The sequence below is a fragment of the Canis lupus genome, chromosome 29 (assembly GCF_048164855.1).
Source record: "Canis lupus baileyi chromosome 29, mCanLup2.hap1, whole genome shotgun sequence".
Classification (NCBI taxonomy): Eukaryota; Metazoa; Chordata; class Mammalia; order Carnivora; family Canidae; genus Canis; species Canis lupus.
In genome coordinates this window covers 19125012-19141672 of record NC_132866.1, presented here as the reverse complement: position 1 = coordinate 19141672, position 16661 = coordinate 19125012, and the positions used below count along the sequence as shown (strand labels likewise).

At 47.5% G+C, this 16661-nt stretch overlaps 1 protein-coding gene across 4 annotated transcripts in view; it reads left to right on the top strand.

Annotated features, from left to right (window-relative positions):
- The window catches only part of RBM20 (RNA binding motif protein 20), a 191509-nt gene that overhangs the window by 158567 nt on the left and 16281 nt on the right, over window positions 1–16661 (top strand). For all 4 annotated transcript variants that reach the window (XM_072805351.1, XM_072805355.1, XM_072805352.1 and 1 more), the window contains exons 7-10: window positions 253–384; window positions 6964–7043; window positions 8834–9503; window positions 15612–15716. In XM_072805351.1, the coding sequence (XP_072661452.1) occupies window positions 253–384; window positions 6964–7043; window positions 8834–9503; window positions 15612–15716 (987 nt within the window). The remainder of the gene's footprint in view (window positions 1–252; window positions 385–6963; window positions 7044–8833; window positions 9504–15611; window positions 15717–16661) is intronic.

Below are 16661 nucleotides of genomic sequence, written 5' to 3'. Positions count from 1 at the left end.
ATCCTCAACCACAGAACCACGCAGGTGCCCCCTATGGCTGAATTTTGTTTAAGATTATTCAAGTCAGGAGTACCTGGGTGGCTCAACTGATTAAGCACCTGACTCTTGATTTCAGCTCAGGTCATGATCTGCCCCACGTGGAGCCTGCTCGGGATTCTCTCTATCCCACTCCTCTGCCCCTCCCCACCTAAAAAAAAAAAAAAAAAAAAAGACCAAGTCAACTTCAGCTTCCATCCTTCCATTTTTCCCTAGGCCTTTTTAGAGATGGCTTACACAGAAGCTGCCCAGGCCATGGTCCAGTATTACCAAGAAAAGTCTGCTGTGATCAATGGTGAGAAGTTGCTCATTCGGATGTCCAAGAGATACAAGGAATTACAGTTGAAGGTAAAGCATTCTCTCATTGTTCAGTTATTCAACAAGCAGCGGCTGAGTGTGTCTTTGTGGGGCACTGACCTAAGTGCTGGCAGGAAGGCGAGGACAGAAAAAAATATAAAAATTACCCACTGCCTTGGGCGATATCACATGGGGAGGCCAACCATTATAACATATCAAGAAAAATGCTTATTGAGGAAAATGCAAAATGCAAAGGGATGCTGGAGACAGGATAACTAGTTACCCTGGACCCAAGGAGGATTTTACAAGGGAACTCTTTTGAAAGATGAAGAAAGAAGGGACATAAGGTTGCATTTCAGAGGTGGGAGCTCCAAGCATAAACCCCTGAATATAACCTCCTTCTCTACCCAGAGAGATCTTCAGTAACTTTTTCTTCCTTTCTCACTACCACCCCATCTTGGTCTCTTATTCACTCCTCTGTCCTCTATAATCACATCTGAAGCCCCTTCTAAACAGCACATGACTGCATTGGCCACTGTCAGAATGACTGTCAGGGATGAATTCAGATCATTCCAAACAGCTTTTGTTTCTGTTTTAGCTTGTTCTACATTTCTCTCTTATTTTTTCTTTCTTTTCCTCCCTTCTTTTATTGTGAAATATAACATACATTCAGAAAGATGACTAGTTATGTATTGTATACTTTTTTAAAAAATATTTTTATTTATTTATTCATAGAGACACAGAGAGGCGGAGACACAGGCAGAGGGACAATCAGGCTCCATGCAGGGAGCCCGACGTGGGACCCCATCCAGAGTCTCCAGGATCACACCCTGGGCTGCAGGCGGCGCTAAACCGCTGCGCCACCGGGGCTGCCTTGTATTGTATACTTGAAACATAGTAATGGGAGCACCGGGATCCCTGGGTGGCGCAGCGGTTTAGCGCCTGCCTTTGGCCCAGGGTGTGATCCTGGAGACCCGGGATCGAATCATGGAGCCTGCTTCTCCCTCTGCCTATGTTTCTGCCTCTCTCTCTGTTTCTCTGTGTAACTATCATAAAAAAAAAAAGTAATGGGAGCACCTGGGTGGCTAGGTAGGTTAGGCCTCTAACTCTGGACCTTGACTCAGGTCATGATCTTGAGCCCTTCATTGGGCTTCTGTGCTCAGCATAGAGCCTGCTTGTCCCTCACCCTCTGCTTCCCTCCTCTTTATCTCTCTCAAATAAATAAATAAAATCTCCAAAAAAATAAAATTTTTTAAAAGTAGTAATGGTTGAAATCCCATAAAACCACCCCCAAAGTCAAGAACTAGGACATCAGCCACACCCAGAAGCTCCTCTGAGTCCCTCCCTCTCCCCTCTCCTGACTTTGAGGATGATCACTTCTTTTCTTTTCTGTATAGTTCCACAACCCAGCTGTGCCTCTCTTAACATCATCATTTTTGCCTATTTTTGAATTTTACATGAATGGAATTATACTCTTTGTGTTCTTTCATTCAACATCTGCCATCCATGCTGGGTGTGTCTGTCTATTTTCACTGTTACATAAATTTATTTATGTATGTATGCTTCCAAAATTTATTTATACGTTCCACTGTTGATGGACATTTAGGCTGTTTCCAGTTTTAGGGTATTAGGAACAAATTACTGTGAACATTCCTGAATGTGGTATCTTGGTACATGTGTACATGAGAGTGTAACTTGGGGCACATACATAACTAGGAGTGAAATCACTGGATCTCAAGGCATGCTTTACTGATAATCGTAGCAGGTTCTTATCAAAGGTAGCTGTCCCAGATTTACATTATTACTAGTGTAAGAGTTTTCAGTGGTCTGCATTCTTGCTAACATTTTTTCTTTAATTTTTGCCTACCTGGGATAGTATCATGATTTATCATGGTTTTATTTTTTATTTTCCTGATTACTAATTGAGGTTGAGCCCTTTGTCCTATGTTCATTGGCTATTCCATTTGGATCTTCTGTGGTGGAAAGTTTCTTTTTAATGTCCATGCTTTTCTTTAGATTGTGTCATCTTAATGGTTTGCAAGGAGTTCACTTATCTGGAGTACTTAATCCAATAAAAGTATATTGCTTTTTAAAAAGGTTTTATTTATTTATTCATAAAAGAAGAGAAGAGACATAGGCAGAGGGAGAGGCAGGGCCCCTGCAGTGAGCCTGATGCAGGACTCCATCCCCAGACCCTAGGATCAATCCCTGAGCCAAAGGCAGACGCTCAACCGCTGAGCCACCTAAGTGTCCTCATTTAGATATATTGTAATTAAATTGTTATATTTGTACTTAAATCTGTGTCTTATTTTGTGCTTTCTACTGTCCCATTTTAATAGCCGACCTTCCAGTTTGCTTTAGCTTATTCCACATTTATTTAAGATCCATTTTATTCATGACCCACAGCCTTTAATCTGCCTTCGACGTTGAAGGCAGAAGACAAAGGCAGGCTCAGTGGTTGTTGCTAGCTAGGAGCGGCATTCTGACAAGTCTACAGACATAGAGTGTAATGTGTCAACCTGCTGCCGGTTGCCAAAGTCTTGATTCTGTTTTGCTTGCATTATTGCTTCTGAAGTTCCTTTGCCAACAATTCTAGCAGAACCTGGCATTTTTTCCCCCTGGGGAATGAAAGCAAGTTGCTTTTCTCAGACAAATGAAAGATCCCATCCCATACACAAAGTTTCTATTCTCCTGGATTCCCCCCTGGAGGCTACAATGGAATTTCTGCTTTAAATTCCCAGTGGAGGGGCGCGTGGGGGGGCTCAGTGGTTGAGTATCTGCTTTCAGCTCAGTGGTTGAGGGCGTGATCCCGCAGTCCCAGGATCGAGTCCCACATTGGGCTCCCTGCATGGAGCCTGCTTCTCCCTCTGCCTCTGTCTCTGTCTCTCTCTGTGTGACTCTCATGAATAAATAAATAAAATCTTTTAAAAAAATAAGTAAATTCCCAGTGGATCTCTGGTCTCAAAATGAGATGTTGTAAGATTCTTATTAGGATTAGCAGCAGTACTCAGCTTTTAAATGAAGGTACTAAGGCCCTGTAGTACCTTACTGCGGGATATAGTTTGGGGTGGTGCAAACACCAGGGTCTAATGAGGTCATGTAGTCAAGGTCTGCATTCAGCAAGTGTTCACTGAGCACCCACTGTGGGCAGGAACTGGGCTAGGCACCATGGCTAGAGACCTAGAAAGCTGGTGGAGGAGCTCACAGTCTGGTGTGAGGAAGAATGGGAAAATAGAACCATCGACAACCATGTGACCTGTTCCGGATTGGAGGGTACTGGTGCTACCTAGCTTTTACCTCTCCCTGCTCTGATGAGCTTCGACAAGGTGCTTCAACTGTGTGAACCTCAGTTTACCAGATCAGTAAAGGACTCTACCTTGAGTTCCTTGGTTTTAATCACTCCTTTTTTTCATGCACTATCTCTTTGAGTCTTGCAGTCACCTTCCCCTGTGAGGTGTACTGGGTGGATAATAACAGTAATTATGACAGTACAACAATTATAACAAGAATAGGTACCTTTTAAAAAAAAAGATTTTTATTTATTCATGAGAGAGAGAGAGGGACAGAGACACAGGCAGAGGGAGAAGCAGGCTCCATGCAGGGAGCCTGACATGGGACTTGATCCCAGGACTCCAGGATCACACCCTGGGCTGAAGGCGGCGCTAAACCGCTGAGCCACCCAGGCTGCCCAAGAATGGGTACCTTTAATTGAGTCCTCGCGCTCTGGGTCAAGTCATGCACCAGACACTTCCCATACGTTATCTACTGTAATCCTGACATCAGTACTGTCAGACAGGTGTTCATGATCTTGGTTTTACAGATAAGGAAATGGAGGCTCATAGAAGTTCAGTGATTTGCAGAAGGTTGTAGGTATTGGGAAAGCCATGATTAAAACCTAGACCTGTTTTGGTTTTGCGTATGTCTGCATCTCTATGTTGTATGAGTCTGATCTCCATTGTCCACGTGAGAAATCAGGTAATTTGCATTTAGTCACCCAGCTGGTAAGCAGCAGATAATAGTCTAACAGAACTTCTCAGACTTTAATGTGCATACAGATCCCTGGCAGGTCCTGTTAAAGTTTCTGGTTCCCTGGGGCAGGGCTGTATTTCTGCCTTTCCAACAAGCTCCCAGGAGGTGTTGCCAGTTCTCACAGCACACTTGAGTAGCAGGGATCTAGAACACGTCGTTTTCTGCCTTTTAGAAAGGATTTTCTGCTCCCAAGCTGTCACAATGGCTCTCTGTGAAAGCATCTCCAAATGTAGTACTTCAATTACATAGTAATGCGTGCACATGGGCCCTATGTTGACATGAATCAGCTGGGACTTTCTCCCAGCAAGTGGCAGAAAATTGTCTCAACTTATCAACTAAAATAAAAACCAGGAATTTATTGGCTCCTGTAAACGAAAAGTCCAGGAGTAGCCCTGGCTGCGGGTACAGCTGGACTCAGAGCCTAAGTGATATCATTAGGACTTGGCTCTTCTCCACTTCACCTTCTGTTGGCTTTGCTTTATTTTGGGGGGTCTCCTTGGGACGGCCCCTGACAGCCCCAATTCCATCCTCTAGGTGGCGTCATGGCTTCATTGACTTCACCAATTCTGGCTTCTCATCCTCCTGTTTCTTTCCCGGAGAGAGCCAGAGTTTTTCCAGAGTAGCTTCCTCAGAAGTCCTGAGAGGCCCTGTTATTGGGCTAGTTTGGGACACATGTCCTTCCCTGAACCAATCTCTGTGGCCAGGGAAGGCCAGCCTGTGACAGGCCGGGCCTGTGTCCACTCAGAGCAAGGGTGGAGGAGGGGGAAGTGCCTCCCAGGGAGGTAGACGGCAAAACACCAGATCCATATGCATCTCTGGGTCAGAGGGGCCACCACTTGGGCTCCCACCAGGGCTTGCAGAGCGGGGTGTTGTGTGTGTGGGGTTTGATTGGTCTTTTCTCTCGACCTTTACCTTTAGCCCACCAGGCAAAGTGGAGGGTGAAGGGAGACAAAGAGGAGATTTATTTCTCATCTCCTCTCCTGAATATTTCCTCATGCTGGCGATCATGTCTCCCTATACACTTGTGGCAGAGTCTCTAATCCTCGGGGCCCTTTCACATAACAGGTGCCCCACAAATACATGGAATGAATGGGAAAGAGTGAATCTGAAGGAATAGTAAATAGTGAGTTTTTTCTTCCTGCAGACCTTGGAAGAAGTATTTTCTGGGTTGTTCTACAGAAGACTTCTCCAGAATTAGCATCTTCTATGCAGAAGGGAACTTGGAATAATTTAAACCAGTGTCTCCCAGTTACTGCATCAGAGAATGATCAGGGGAGTTTTCAGGTTCTTCTGATCAGAGATTTCCTTCAGTAGATTTGGAGTGGGGTCCCGGGTGGTTTGGGGCTAGAGGGCCTGGTTTCAGAGCCATTGGTCTGGCCAGCCTCCCAGCCACAGAGAGGGTCTCTGGCGCTGGGAAGCAGTGTTGAGTATGTTCCACGGTGCTCTTAGGAAGATTCTTTCAGCAAATGGTGATAAAGGGTCTTCTCCACGTAAGATGTGGTGCAAGGAGCTTGGTCCTCACTTGGGGACAGTTTGCTATGTAACTGAAGAGACAGCCTATTTTTGTGGAAATTATACAAGACTTCAACATGACTGCATAAGTACGGGAGCTTTGAGAAGTCCTGGCAGTGTGACTTGGTTGTGTATAGAAGGGAAAGATTACTGAGTAGTGCTTGAAGGCAGAAGTGAATTGGCCAAACAGAGGGTGTCCAGGTGGAAGGAGTCAGGTGAGAAGGGATGGAGACTCTGGAAAGCAATGTCGAGAAGGATCAGAGCTGCTCTGACAGGGCCGGGCTGTGACAAGTTCAGGGCTCATCTGGAAGGTTTCAGCATCTTCCCAGGACTTTTGAGGTCAGAGGAAACTCTCCAGCAGCTCCTTTTATGTAGGCCCAGAACCTGTGGCTTTTATCAGCGGAGCCCGCCATGCCCCAAGGCTGTTGGTGGATGCCAGATGGGCCTCATTATCTCACTTTTATAGGTGGAGAGAGTGAGTCTCCCACAGACAAGCCTTGACCCTAGATCACCCAGTCAGCTGGGGGCAGAGCTGGGCTGTTCTTCCTGAGTTGAGATTCTCAGACCAAAGTGCATCCCTCTGAGTATGCCAGTGTTTTCCTGGGACAGCATGGGGCTTGGATTCTCACCCTTAAACGCAGCAAGATGTGTTGATCATGAGCACCGTGGATGGTCCCCTGTGGGGTTATTGAGCAACATCAGTGTCATCATAGAATGGATGAAAAGACCCTATGTCTGAGACTTGCTTCAAAATATTCTGTAGGGTGGGGGAAAGGTTGGGGGTATAGATGAACAAGATTGGTCAGAATTGTTGACAATGGAAATGGAGTCATGGGGGTTCAGTATACCATTCTCTGTGCTTTTGTGTATGTTTGAAATGGTCTACAATAAAGAGGTACCCAAATGGTCAGGGTCACTCCATTTAGCATTATGCTCACACTCCTCATGCTCTGGATTAAACATTTTCTTCCTCTAAAAAGGTACTTTTCCTCTTGGGTGGACTGGGCCGTGGATCTGAGTCCTCACTGCTCCCTTTTGTGTTTGCATGGCTATCTCTGATCTGATAATGACCTCTCTGACTTTGCCTAGAAACCTGGAAAAACTGTGGCTGCCATCATCCAGGACATGCATTCCCAGAGGGAGAGGGACATGTTCCGAGAAGCAGACAGGTGAGGCCCCAGCCCTGGGCATCAGGGCAGATTCGGGTAGTTGGGACACTCTCCTGTCTCTCATTCTTTGGGGTATTGAGTCAACCGTGCCCTTCCCTTGCCCTTGCCCTGTCCATCAGCTTATCTAGGCCCCACTTTTCCATGTGCCTGATGGAAGTCATCAGTCCAGTCTAGAAGTGCTGCTCAGGTTAAGCCTCAGGAAAATGCAAGATGGTAAGCCCCCTTCTTAATCTGTTCCTCCTTTGTTGGAAAGGAATATATAGAGGAAGGGTTCTGGTGGTATTTGACTCTTTGGGGCAAGTCTACACTCTGCTAAAACTACCTGAAAGTGTGTGTGTTTGTGTGTGTGTGTGTGTGTGTGTGTGTGTGGTCTATTTAGAACCACCTGTTGATTTTTTTCATGAGCTGAATGTAGATGCAGGTAAACCCCCCCCCCCCCCCCCCCCCCGCCCAAAGTAGTGACTTCCCCAGTCACCTACTCTGAACATGGAATGCATTCAGTTTTCAAACTCATTTCTTCCTACTGGAATTGTGACCATGCCAAATTGGGGCTACAAGTTTCCCACTGTTGCTGCCCTACAAGGACAGCCCCTGTGGAGAGCCAAGGGGTGAGCCCCTGGCCTGCACAATCTATGGTTCTTACCCACGGCTGCCACAGATGGCGCTCTCACGTCACTGCAGAGGGCTGAATCCAGGCTCTTTCCCCACCCATGGTCAAGGCACCCTGGTGCTAGTGATCCACATCGGAGTGTCCCCTGGTTAGTGAGGGCTGCATGGGCTACCTGTATTTGGGAACCAAATGAAAATCACCTATTCTTTTATAATAATGGGTATATATATATGTGATTAAGTAGGTCTGCTTAATACCCAAACAACCTTCAGAAAGAGAGAGAAAAAGAGAAAGTGTTTATGTATGTGTGTATCTTTGTATGTAGCTGCTTAAGTTTGGAATTTCCATTCATTTGAGATTTTTTTTTTTAATGGTTGTTTGTTTTGTTTTTTAAACATGTATAAAGCCATACCATACTGCCTGCATTTCTGCAGTATTAGGAGGAACTAAGAGGTCTTGCTCTAAATCCTAGACAGATTGAGGTCCTTTTCTGGGATTCAATCTCTTCATCTGAAACACGAACTGGTCGGAGCTCTAAGGTTCCAAAAATCCAACCCCAAAAGGCCTTCCTTCATCTTTGGTTTGAAATCTCAGAGCCTGCCCTCCTCACTCTCATCCTCCCAGTAACTAGCAGCCTCCTGCCATGCCCAGGATCTGAACAAACTGAGATGAAAAACAAGACGAATGGAGGCCAAGAGGTTGCCTTTATTATGGTAGAAGTCAGGTGAAGTTGGGGCTTTGGTTTTGTAGCCAAGGGGCTGAGTAATTGAACCCCAGGGTCAGGCAGCCTTGCCCACCAGGCTGGACCAGGACAACCTCCCCACATTCCAGGGGGAGAGTTGCCTGCTGCCTGAGCCTAGCTTCCTTCCAAGAGGAAGAAAGATGGAGTGGAGCCAAACCAATCCATTTATTTATCCCAGTTCCCAGGAGCAGAATGAGTATAGGGGCGCAGATGGCCAGGACTGTCCTTAGGAAAAATCCCTTCTCCTAGATGCCACCAGGGAGGAAAAGCTCTCTCCTATACCACTCTCTGTGTTGTCTCTATAGTTGCAATGAAGAGCGTGTGGCTTCATGGGGTTCTGTGTGGGTGTGTCTGTGCGAGGGGCTAGTTGTATCTGTGCATGGTACATGGGGCTTGGGACACACAGATTCTAAAACCCACTCTTTTGCTCTCTAACAGGTATGGCCCAGAAAGGCCACGGTCTCGCAGCCCAGTGAGCCGGTCACTGTCCCCGAGGTCCCACACTCCGAGCTTCACCTCCTGCAGCTCTTCCCACAGCCCTCTGGGCCCCACCCGGGCCGACTGGGGCAACAGCCGGGACTCATGGGAGCACTCGCCCTATGCCAGGAGGGAGGAGGAGCGAGACCCGGGGCCCTGGAGGGAGAACGGGGAGGACAAGAGGGACAGGGCAGACCTGTGGCCACATGATCGCAAACACTACCCCTGGCAACTGGACAAAGCCGAGCTAGATGAGCGGCTGGAAGGAGGGAGGGGCCACCGAGAAAAGCACCTGAGGCCCGGGTCCCCCGGTCCTCCCCACTCTGCGTCGGGCTACAAGAGCCGAGAGGATGGCTACTACCGGAAGGAGCCCAAAGGCAAATCGGACAAGTATGTAAAGCAACAGCAGGATGCTCCTGGGAGGTCCAGGAGGAAAGAAGAGGCCAGGCTGCGGGAAAGCAGACACCCCCACCCCGAGGACTCAGGCAAGGAAGACGGGCTGGAGCCGAAGGTCCCTAGCACCCCTGAGAGCACCAAGTCTAAGCAAAATGAGAAAAACAGAACCAAGAGACCTGATAGAGACCAAGAAGGAGCTGATGACAGAAAAGAAAGCAGGATGGCGGGGAATGAGGTAATGATGCAATCTCTTCCCCAGGTAAGGAGAGGCAGGTTTCCGAGCAGAGTAATACTCACATAATGGTGATGCACTTTTATCGAATGAATGAAACACTGAAGGTTTACTCTGTGCCAGGCACTGGACTGAACACCTTATCTCAATCAAGGTATTCAATCTTCACAGCAACTGTGTGAGGAATATTGGTAGTAATACTATTAGGGCTAGAGATGAGGGAACTCAGGCCCAGAGAGCCCAAGGTAGTTGCCCAAGGACACACAGTCAGGAGATAGCAGAGTGGTGGGTCTCTGAATCCCTTGGCATGCTGCTGCCTGTGCTAGACGTTAGGCAGCGACCTGATGCAAAGGCCTTCTGTGGCCCTGTGTGTGTCTGGGGTGGAGGGGCACCACGGTGTTTGCACCCACAGACTCAGCCCTGGGAGATTTGGTTTGATCTGCTCCATCCTTTCTTCTGCCAAAAGCATCTGCCGACCCTGCAGTATGAAAGAGGGGGTAAAGAGAAGCAGCCACCAGCCACTAAATTACACCGGCTGCCCAGGGCTTGGTGTGCTGCCTCTGGACACTGTCCAATGCGTTACTTCCACTGTAATAAAAGTGCTTGGCAATTGGCTGGCACCTTTCATCCAAGCGTCTGAAAGGGCTTATAACCTACTACATGATTTCAGTTCACACAGTGGGTCGTGAGGACTCTGGGTACAAAATTCACACTCTAACTTGACTTACACTTCTTGCTAAAACCACCTACATTTAAGTAGGAGCAGATAGTGGATGTTGGAGAGGGGAGATCTGCATAAAGAGCCCAATTTAAAAAAAACCCTACATGCGTATCTGACTCAGGAGGTGGTGACAGGGACTAAGTTGAAATAAGGAGCCAATTCTCAACTCTATGGACACTGTAGAGTCACGCTTTTGTCCACTACTGCATTCACTCTTCCATGCTTTGGTGGGTAGCGGTACTAGATATGGGGGGCCCAAAGGTGAAGGATGTGGTCCATGCTGTGGCAGAGACCAAGGTCTAATGGTGGAAGGAGAGCTGCAAAAATGATTTACATTCAGTGGGGCCCGAGCTGGAGGAGAGTAGTGGACGAGCTGCCCTGTGGCATTCCCTCTGCATAAGGAGAGGGGGACAGCTGCACAAAGGAGGTGGCACTTGAGCTGGGCATTGAAAGAGGAGGGAAAGCAATTTGGGAAGCAGTGAGAGCAAAAGTGAGAAAGGAAGACTGGTTTCAAGAACCTGCAGATAGCGTGGCTGCCTCTTTAGGGCATGTTAAAGGATAATGTTTTTGAAAGGTAAAATCATGGCCCTTATGCAAATATAAAATGAATACATGTCAAAGATGTTATTTAACACGTTAATTAACGAGAGAGCCAGAAAATGTAAAGGCTGGTTCAAAGGAGAATCCAAGGGATCCCTGGGTGGCTCAGTGGTTTAGCGCCGCCTTCAGCCCAGGGCGTGATCCTGGAGTCCCGGGATCTAGTCCCACATCGGGCTCCCTGCATGGAGCCTGCTTCTTCCTCTGCCTATGTCTCTGCCTCTCTCTCTCTCTATGTGTCTCATGAATAAATAAATAAAAATCTTAAAAAAAAAATCCAGAGAGCAGGCATCATGGAGAGGCAATCAGGAATGCAGAAATGTATTTCAATAGATAGAAAACTGGCCTCTTCCATGGGAATAGGAAGCCAGTGGCATCTCCACCATATAAAATTCCTTTGCCTCTCTGATTGAGAATCATCTGCACTCTTCATCTCCTGCAGTTTACAGGGATGCAAAATCGCTCAGCTCAAGATAAAGAAATGTGCAGACTCCTGTGGGATCAGACCTCCTGGAGGGGCATGCTAGACAACAAACTGCTGTCCAGCCTTCCATGGACAGAACACCCTGTAGTCTGCCCATCTCAGAGTCTGCCACAGTTTCTCCTGACTGGCCTATCGAGGGGAGCTCAGGAGATGAGATTAGGGACCTAGGGTGGAAAGTGGACCCATGAAGGCCTTCCAGTGCCTGGCTGAGGACTGGAATTGGATCCTGAGGACCTGTGAACCAGAGGTTGTTTTTAAGAAGTGTGTCCATGCTTGGAGGGATCTAAGGGGCTAGTGATGGGTCAGTGCCTCAATAAGAGGTTCCGTGGGACAGAGAACAACAGCTCCTTGAGCAGGGGCTCAAGCCCAGACCTCATACATGGGCCACCAGCAAAGGGGTGGAGCTGCCCCTTCCCGATCCTACCCACATTTCTGCTGCTCTTCCTCAGTAACCTTATTGCTCCTACTGTTTTACCCACCTGCTGTCATCGGTTTGCCCATTTAAGGTGACACACACTGTGTGGGTCATCCCCAGAGCCCTGATGCAAAAAAAGATGCCCAGAAAGTCCCATGGGTTTCCCTAAATTCTGTCTTTCTAGCTGATTCTGCCTCTAATACCCCTAGAGCGGGGTCAGTAGGGACTTGCTGGGGTCCCCAACAGATTGTGTCTGTGGGTTTGGAGCCAGGAAGCCAAACACCATTTGGTGGAATATCAGCAGAACCAAGTCTTCTTTGCTGATCTTAAACTGTGTATCACAATCTTGAGGACAACCACAACCCCCACCCACCAGGGCTGCCCCAGGAGTCAGGCAACAGGCGGTGGTTGGACTTAGAGATAGAAGCAGCAGGGCTGAGTATGGTGTCCTTGCCTTTCTCCTAATATACAGGGCAGCTCCCACCACAGGGCATTTACATGCGTTCCCCTGCTTAGGCACCTCTCCCCGCTGAAGTCAGTTTGGCTCCCTCCTCTCCTTTGTGTTTACTTGTTGTCACGCTCTCCCCATGTTTATTCCTAGAGAGAAAAACCACTACGTAAAACCACGATGTTCCAACCTGCTTCTCTTCCTTCTCTGATGACCATTCCTAGGCCCACCTTATCCCCTGATATCTGTCTGTATTTTACTTAGTATCTATTTCCTCCGCCCCACCGCCCCACCAGATGTAACCTCCAGAAGGGCAGGAATTTTTGTCTGCAGTGTTCTCTGCTGTGTCCCCAGTCCCTAGATCAGGGACTAACACAGTGATCAATACGTATTTGCTGAAGGAAGAAAGAAATGATTGAACCCAGACCCTGGAGACAAAGGCCTGGCTCCTGAGAACCAGGTCACACCCTGTTCTTCTCTGCCTCCATTTTCTCATTTGTGAAATGAGGGTGATCACAAGGCTTTTGTAGGACTTTAATGAGCTTGTGCTCGCTTGGAACCTCTAAGATCTTTGGAAAAGTGCCCATGTGGGAGAGGCCAGTGTGTGTGCTGCTCAGTGTTTGGTGGGTGGCCAAATCCACACATAGGACCCAACCTTGAGCATAAGACCCCAGAAATCAAGTCACTGAGTACAGTGAACACAGAAAGCATCCCTTCACCTTACTAGAAGTGTGATCAAGGTACAGACCCAGATGCCTGGAGCAGGGAAGCCAGGCAGGGGATACAAACCAGGTAATAGGAGTGGAGCCAAGGTGGAGAGAAGGGACCATGGCCACCCGAGGAGGAGGTACTTGTCTGTTGGGGGCAGTTAGCCACTGTGCTCAGCTCCATTTTATGGCTGTCATTCAGGGCTGCATGGCCTGAGCTCTTAGATCCCTCAGTTTTCTGAAAAGCAGCACCAAAGTCTAGATACTTAGGAAATGTCCCACATCTTAGAAACTGTATAGGCCAAAACATGTCTGTGGGCCAGATGGAGTCCAGGAGTCCCCAGTATAAATAGTCCATAGGAGGCAGAAATAGAAAAACTAATCATGCTCATTTGGAGCCTAGATAGAGACCCAAGCATGACAGAGGCAGCCTCTGCCACTCCTTCAAGCCTTCAAGTCTCTGTTCTTTTATTGACTAATGTCCACAGAGCACCTAGCACTGGGGCTACTGTTCTGAGTGAAAGCTGAAATGACCTGTGATCTCATGGAGCTCATGGTCTAGTCGAAAAGTATATTGATCAATCCCTCAGATGAGTGGAAGAGCATGAGTGTTGGGTGCTAAGAAGGCAATGGAGGTATGCACTGCTTAATGCCTATGATGAATCAGAGACTTCCCTGTGTTAGGATGTGACTGTTGAGATTTGAGGGAATGATGGGTTTGGTTTCACTGAGTGAAAAGGAAGGAAAGCAGACAGAACATCACGTGCAAAGGCCCTGTGGCTGGAGGCCGGTGTTACAGGAACAGAGAGCCGGGTTGGAATGGTGGGAGGTATGTCTGATCTGTCAAGGGGTCATATCACACAAGGCCTTGTGGGCAGGTTGTGGATTTTTGTCTTCATCCCAAGTGCAAGGGAAGCAAATGAAATATTTGAGCAAGAATATACAGTGAGATTATGGTAGTTTTTGAATTTTGAAGTGATCATTCTTGATTGCCTTGGGGAGAATAGACTTAGGAGACTACGGAGCAGAATGGGGAGAAAAGTTAGGAGGTGGTTTATCAGTAGACCTAGCCCTACGGAGGCAGGCCTTGCTCACAACAGTTGGGACTTAATATCTTAATCTGTGAGCTGGTGTGGGCAGTGGGTACATTGGTTGCATTTGTTGGTTTTCCTTAAGCTGCTACTCTCACATGAAGTGATCCCAGAACATGGGGTACACTGAAGTCACTGCTCCATTTCCTTTGTCTGCAGGGAGGAAGCGCCAGGATCCAACTGGCGAGGGACTTCCAGCCAGCCAGGCTGTCCCTGCCTCTCCCCGCTTGAACTGGGGGGTGGGGGGGTCTCTACTGTGTTGACCTAGGAGTGTGGCTGTAGGAATTGCTTGGGGGGGGTAAGGGTTACTTACTTGGACAAGGGAGGGCCATAGGTAGTTTATTCAGGGAGATAAAATAAAGAAACAGGTCTCCTGTTGGTAGAAGCTATGGATTCTAAAGGCTAAAAAGGCATTTGGAGCTGCTTTGCATTTAGGATAGCTTGGAAGACTAGAGCAGAACTTGCAGAAGGATCTTCTGCTCTAAATACCAGAAAGAGCAAGGACATAAGGATTTCAGCTCTCTTCCCCTGTCTGGTAATAACTGGTTAAACCAGTCAGCCCTGAGCTCTTGCCCCAGCTGGCTCCCTGTCAACTCAAGAGAGGTGTGTCTGGTCATTAGAAATCAGAACTAGAATCATTGACTTAGAGCCAACCTCAGCCAAAATTGTCAAGAAAATGCAACGTGCCCTTGAGAAAGTCCAGGAAGAGTCATTGATTTGGTGGCCAAAGTTGAGGTCATTGGAGAATATCCTCCAAAAACTTCTAAAATGAGGGTTGGCAAACTTATTTTACAAAGCAGAGGACAGTAAATGTTTTAGGCTATGTGGGCCAAGAAGCCAAAGTGAAGATACTATGTAGGTATTTATGTGATCATTTAAAAATGCAACTATTTAAAATCGGAACGGTCTGGTTAATTCACAGATTACATAAAAAGAGACACTGGTTCAGTGCCTTGAGGATGATAGTTTGCTGACCCTGGTTTTCAAGGCTGATCAGAGACTCTCATTCTCAACCAAACACCTGCTTTCAGTTATTTGATTTCTCAGACATGAGCACTAGCTATCATGAGGGAGTGAATTTGAGGGAGGGAATAGAGGCAGGAGGGAGGGGATTACTAATTTGGGCTATAGCTCCAGGGCAAAGAGAGGACAGAAAAGGGGTGAGAGGAGGAATTGGTTGTTGACAAGCCCCTTCCTACCCATAAGTGGCTTGGATGTGATTTTTATGGCCAAAACAGAACTTTTGGGGAGATGTCACCATGATGATTGTCAACCCCAGGGCCAGTTTACCCTTGGTCCCTTTACTCACCCTCACTGCTTGTAGGTTTCACAACTGTTAAACACATGCAGTTTGCCAGAGATTTCTGCCCCACTGAAGACATCAGTCCAACCATTAAGACATTTCTGTGGCTCCACTTGTCTATGTGACCTTGAGCAAGTTACTTAACCTCTCTGATCCTTAATTTCCTCATCTGTGAAAGAAAAGGCACCTGCCTCCGAGGGGTTCAGTGAGGACAAAGGAAATGGTGTCTGTGAGACAACCTGATGACTGTTAGTTGAGCCCAGTGTCATTTTCTCTCTTGGCCTCTTTCTTCTGTCACTGCTCACTCACCATTGATTTGGTTTGTTCTATTCTTCCTTTGGTCAGGCTGGAAAAGAGGAGCAAGAGGGCATGAAAGAAAGCACCTCATCACCAGGCAGGAAGGAGAAAGAAACGGAGTTCTCGGATGCAGAAGACACAAGGACAAAGAAGGTAAAGTTTGTCCCAGGTGCTGGCAGGACAGTCGCATCTGCGTGAAGGCCAGTGGGCAGCATGTGTCAGGAGTCCCCATCCTGCCCTGTGACGCCCCACTTGCTGCATGGTGTGTATCCAAGACCCCACCCATGATTCCACGAATGAAGCCAGCACTTCTTGTAAGAATGGTTTTGCCCGGGATCTCTCCACAGTCTTTATTAAGAAGATCTTTACTACACGCCTGGGCTCTGCCTCAGTCTCCAGCGACTTGGCTGTGCTCGTAAGAGAAAACATGTGCCCAAAAAAAGACTCAGGCTTCAGAGCCAGGCTCCCAAAATAGGTCCCTTGGGAGGGGCTGGGGGAAGAGGGGAGCTTTGGATGCTCAAGCTGGGGCCCTGACCTCAGCATGCCCAGACCCTGGGATTAACAAAACATCTACTGTGCTTGTAAAGATTATTTTACTTAATTAAAGTAAAAAATCCAGTTATAGTGCTGTGGCTGCCTCAGCAAAATGAAACGTGTTTGGAACGCGGCCAGCTTTGTGCCTTTCTGGTCAGGAGAGGTGGGGAGATGAGTATCACTGGCAGGGAAGCTGATCTGCGAAATCTGGCTGCTGGGGACATGAGAAAATTTCAGGAGGGGCCAAGTATGAGCCATGGCTGTGAAAGTTACACCCTTGCTGGGAAAGGGAGCTTGGGGGAATTCTGGCGGGGCGGGGGGGTGATTTTGCTGCAGTTACATTTAGTGATGGCCTTCATGCAAGGAAATAGCTCCAGCCAGCTGATTTATTTAGAGTTTATACCTTTTTTTTATTCATTCATTCATTCATTCATTCAGAAGCTGTTTGTGGAACACCTATTCTATACCAGGGTTTGAAATTCTTTGTGCCATTTTAAACATGGTAGATTAAGCATTAAGGGCTTACTCTCGATGCTGTTTTGAGCCTCATTCTAGGGATGAATC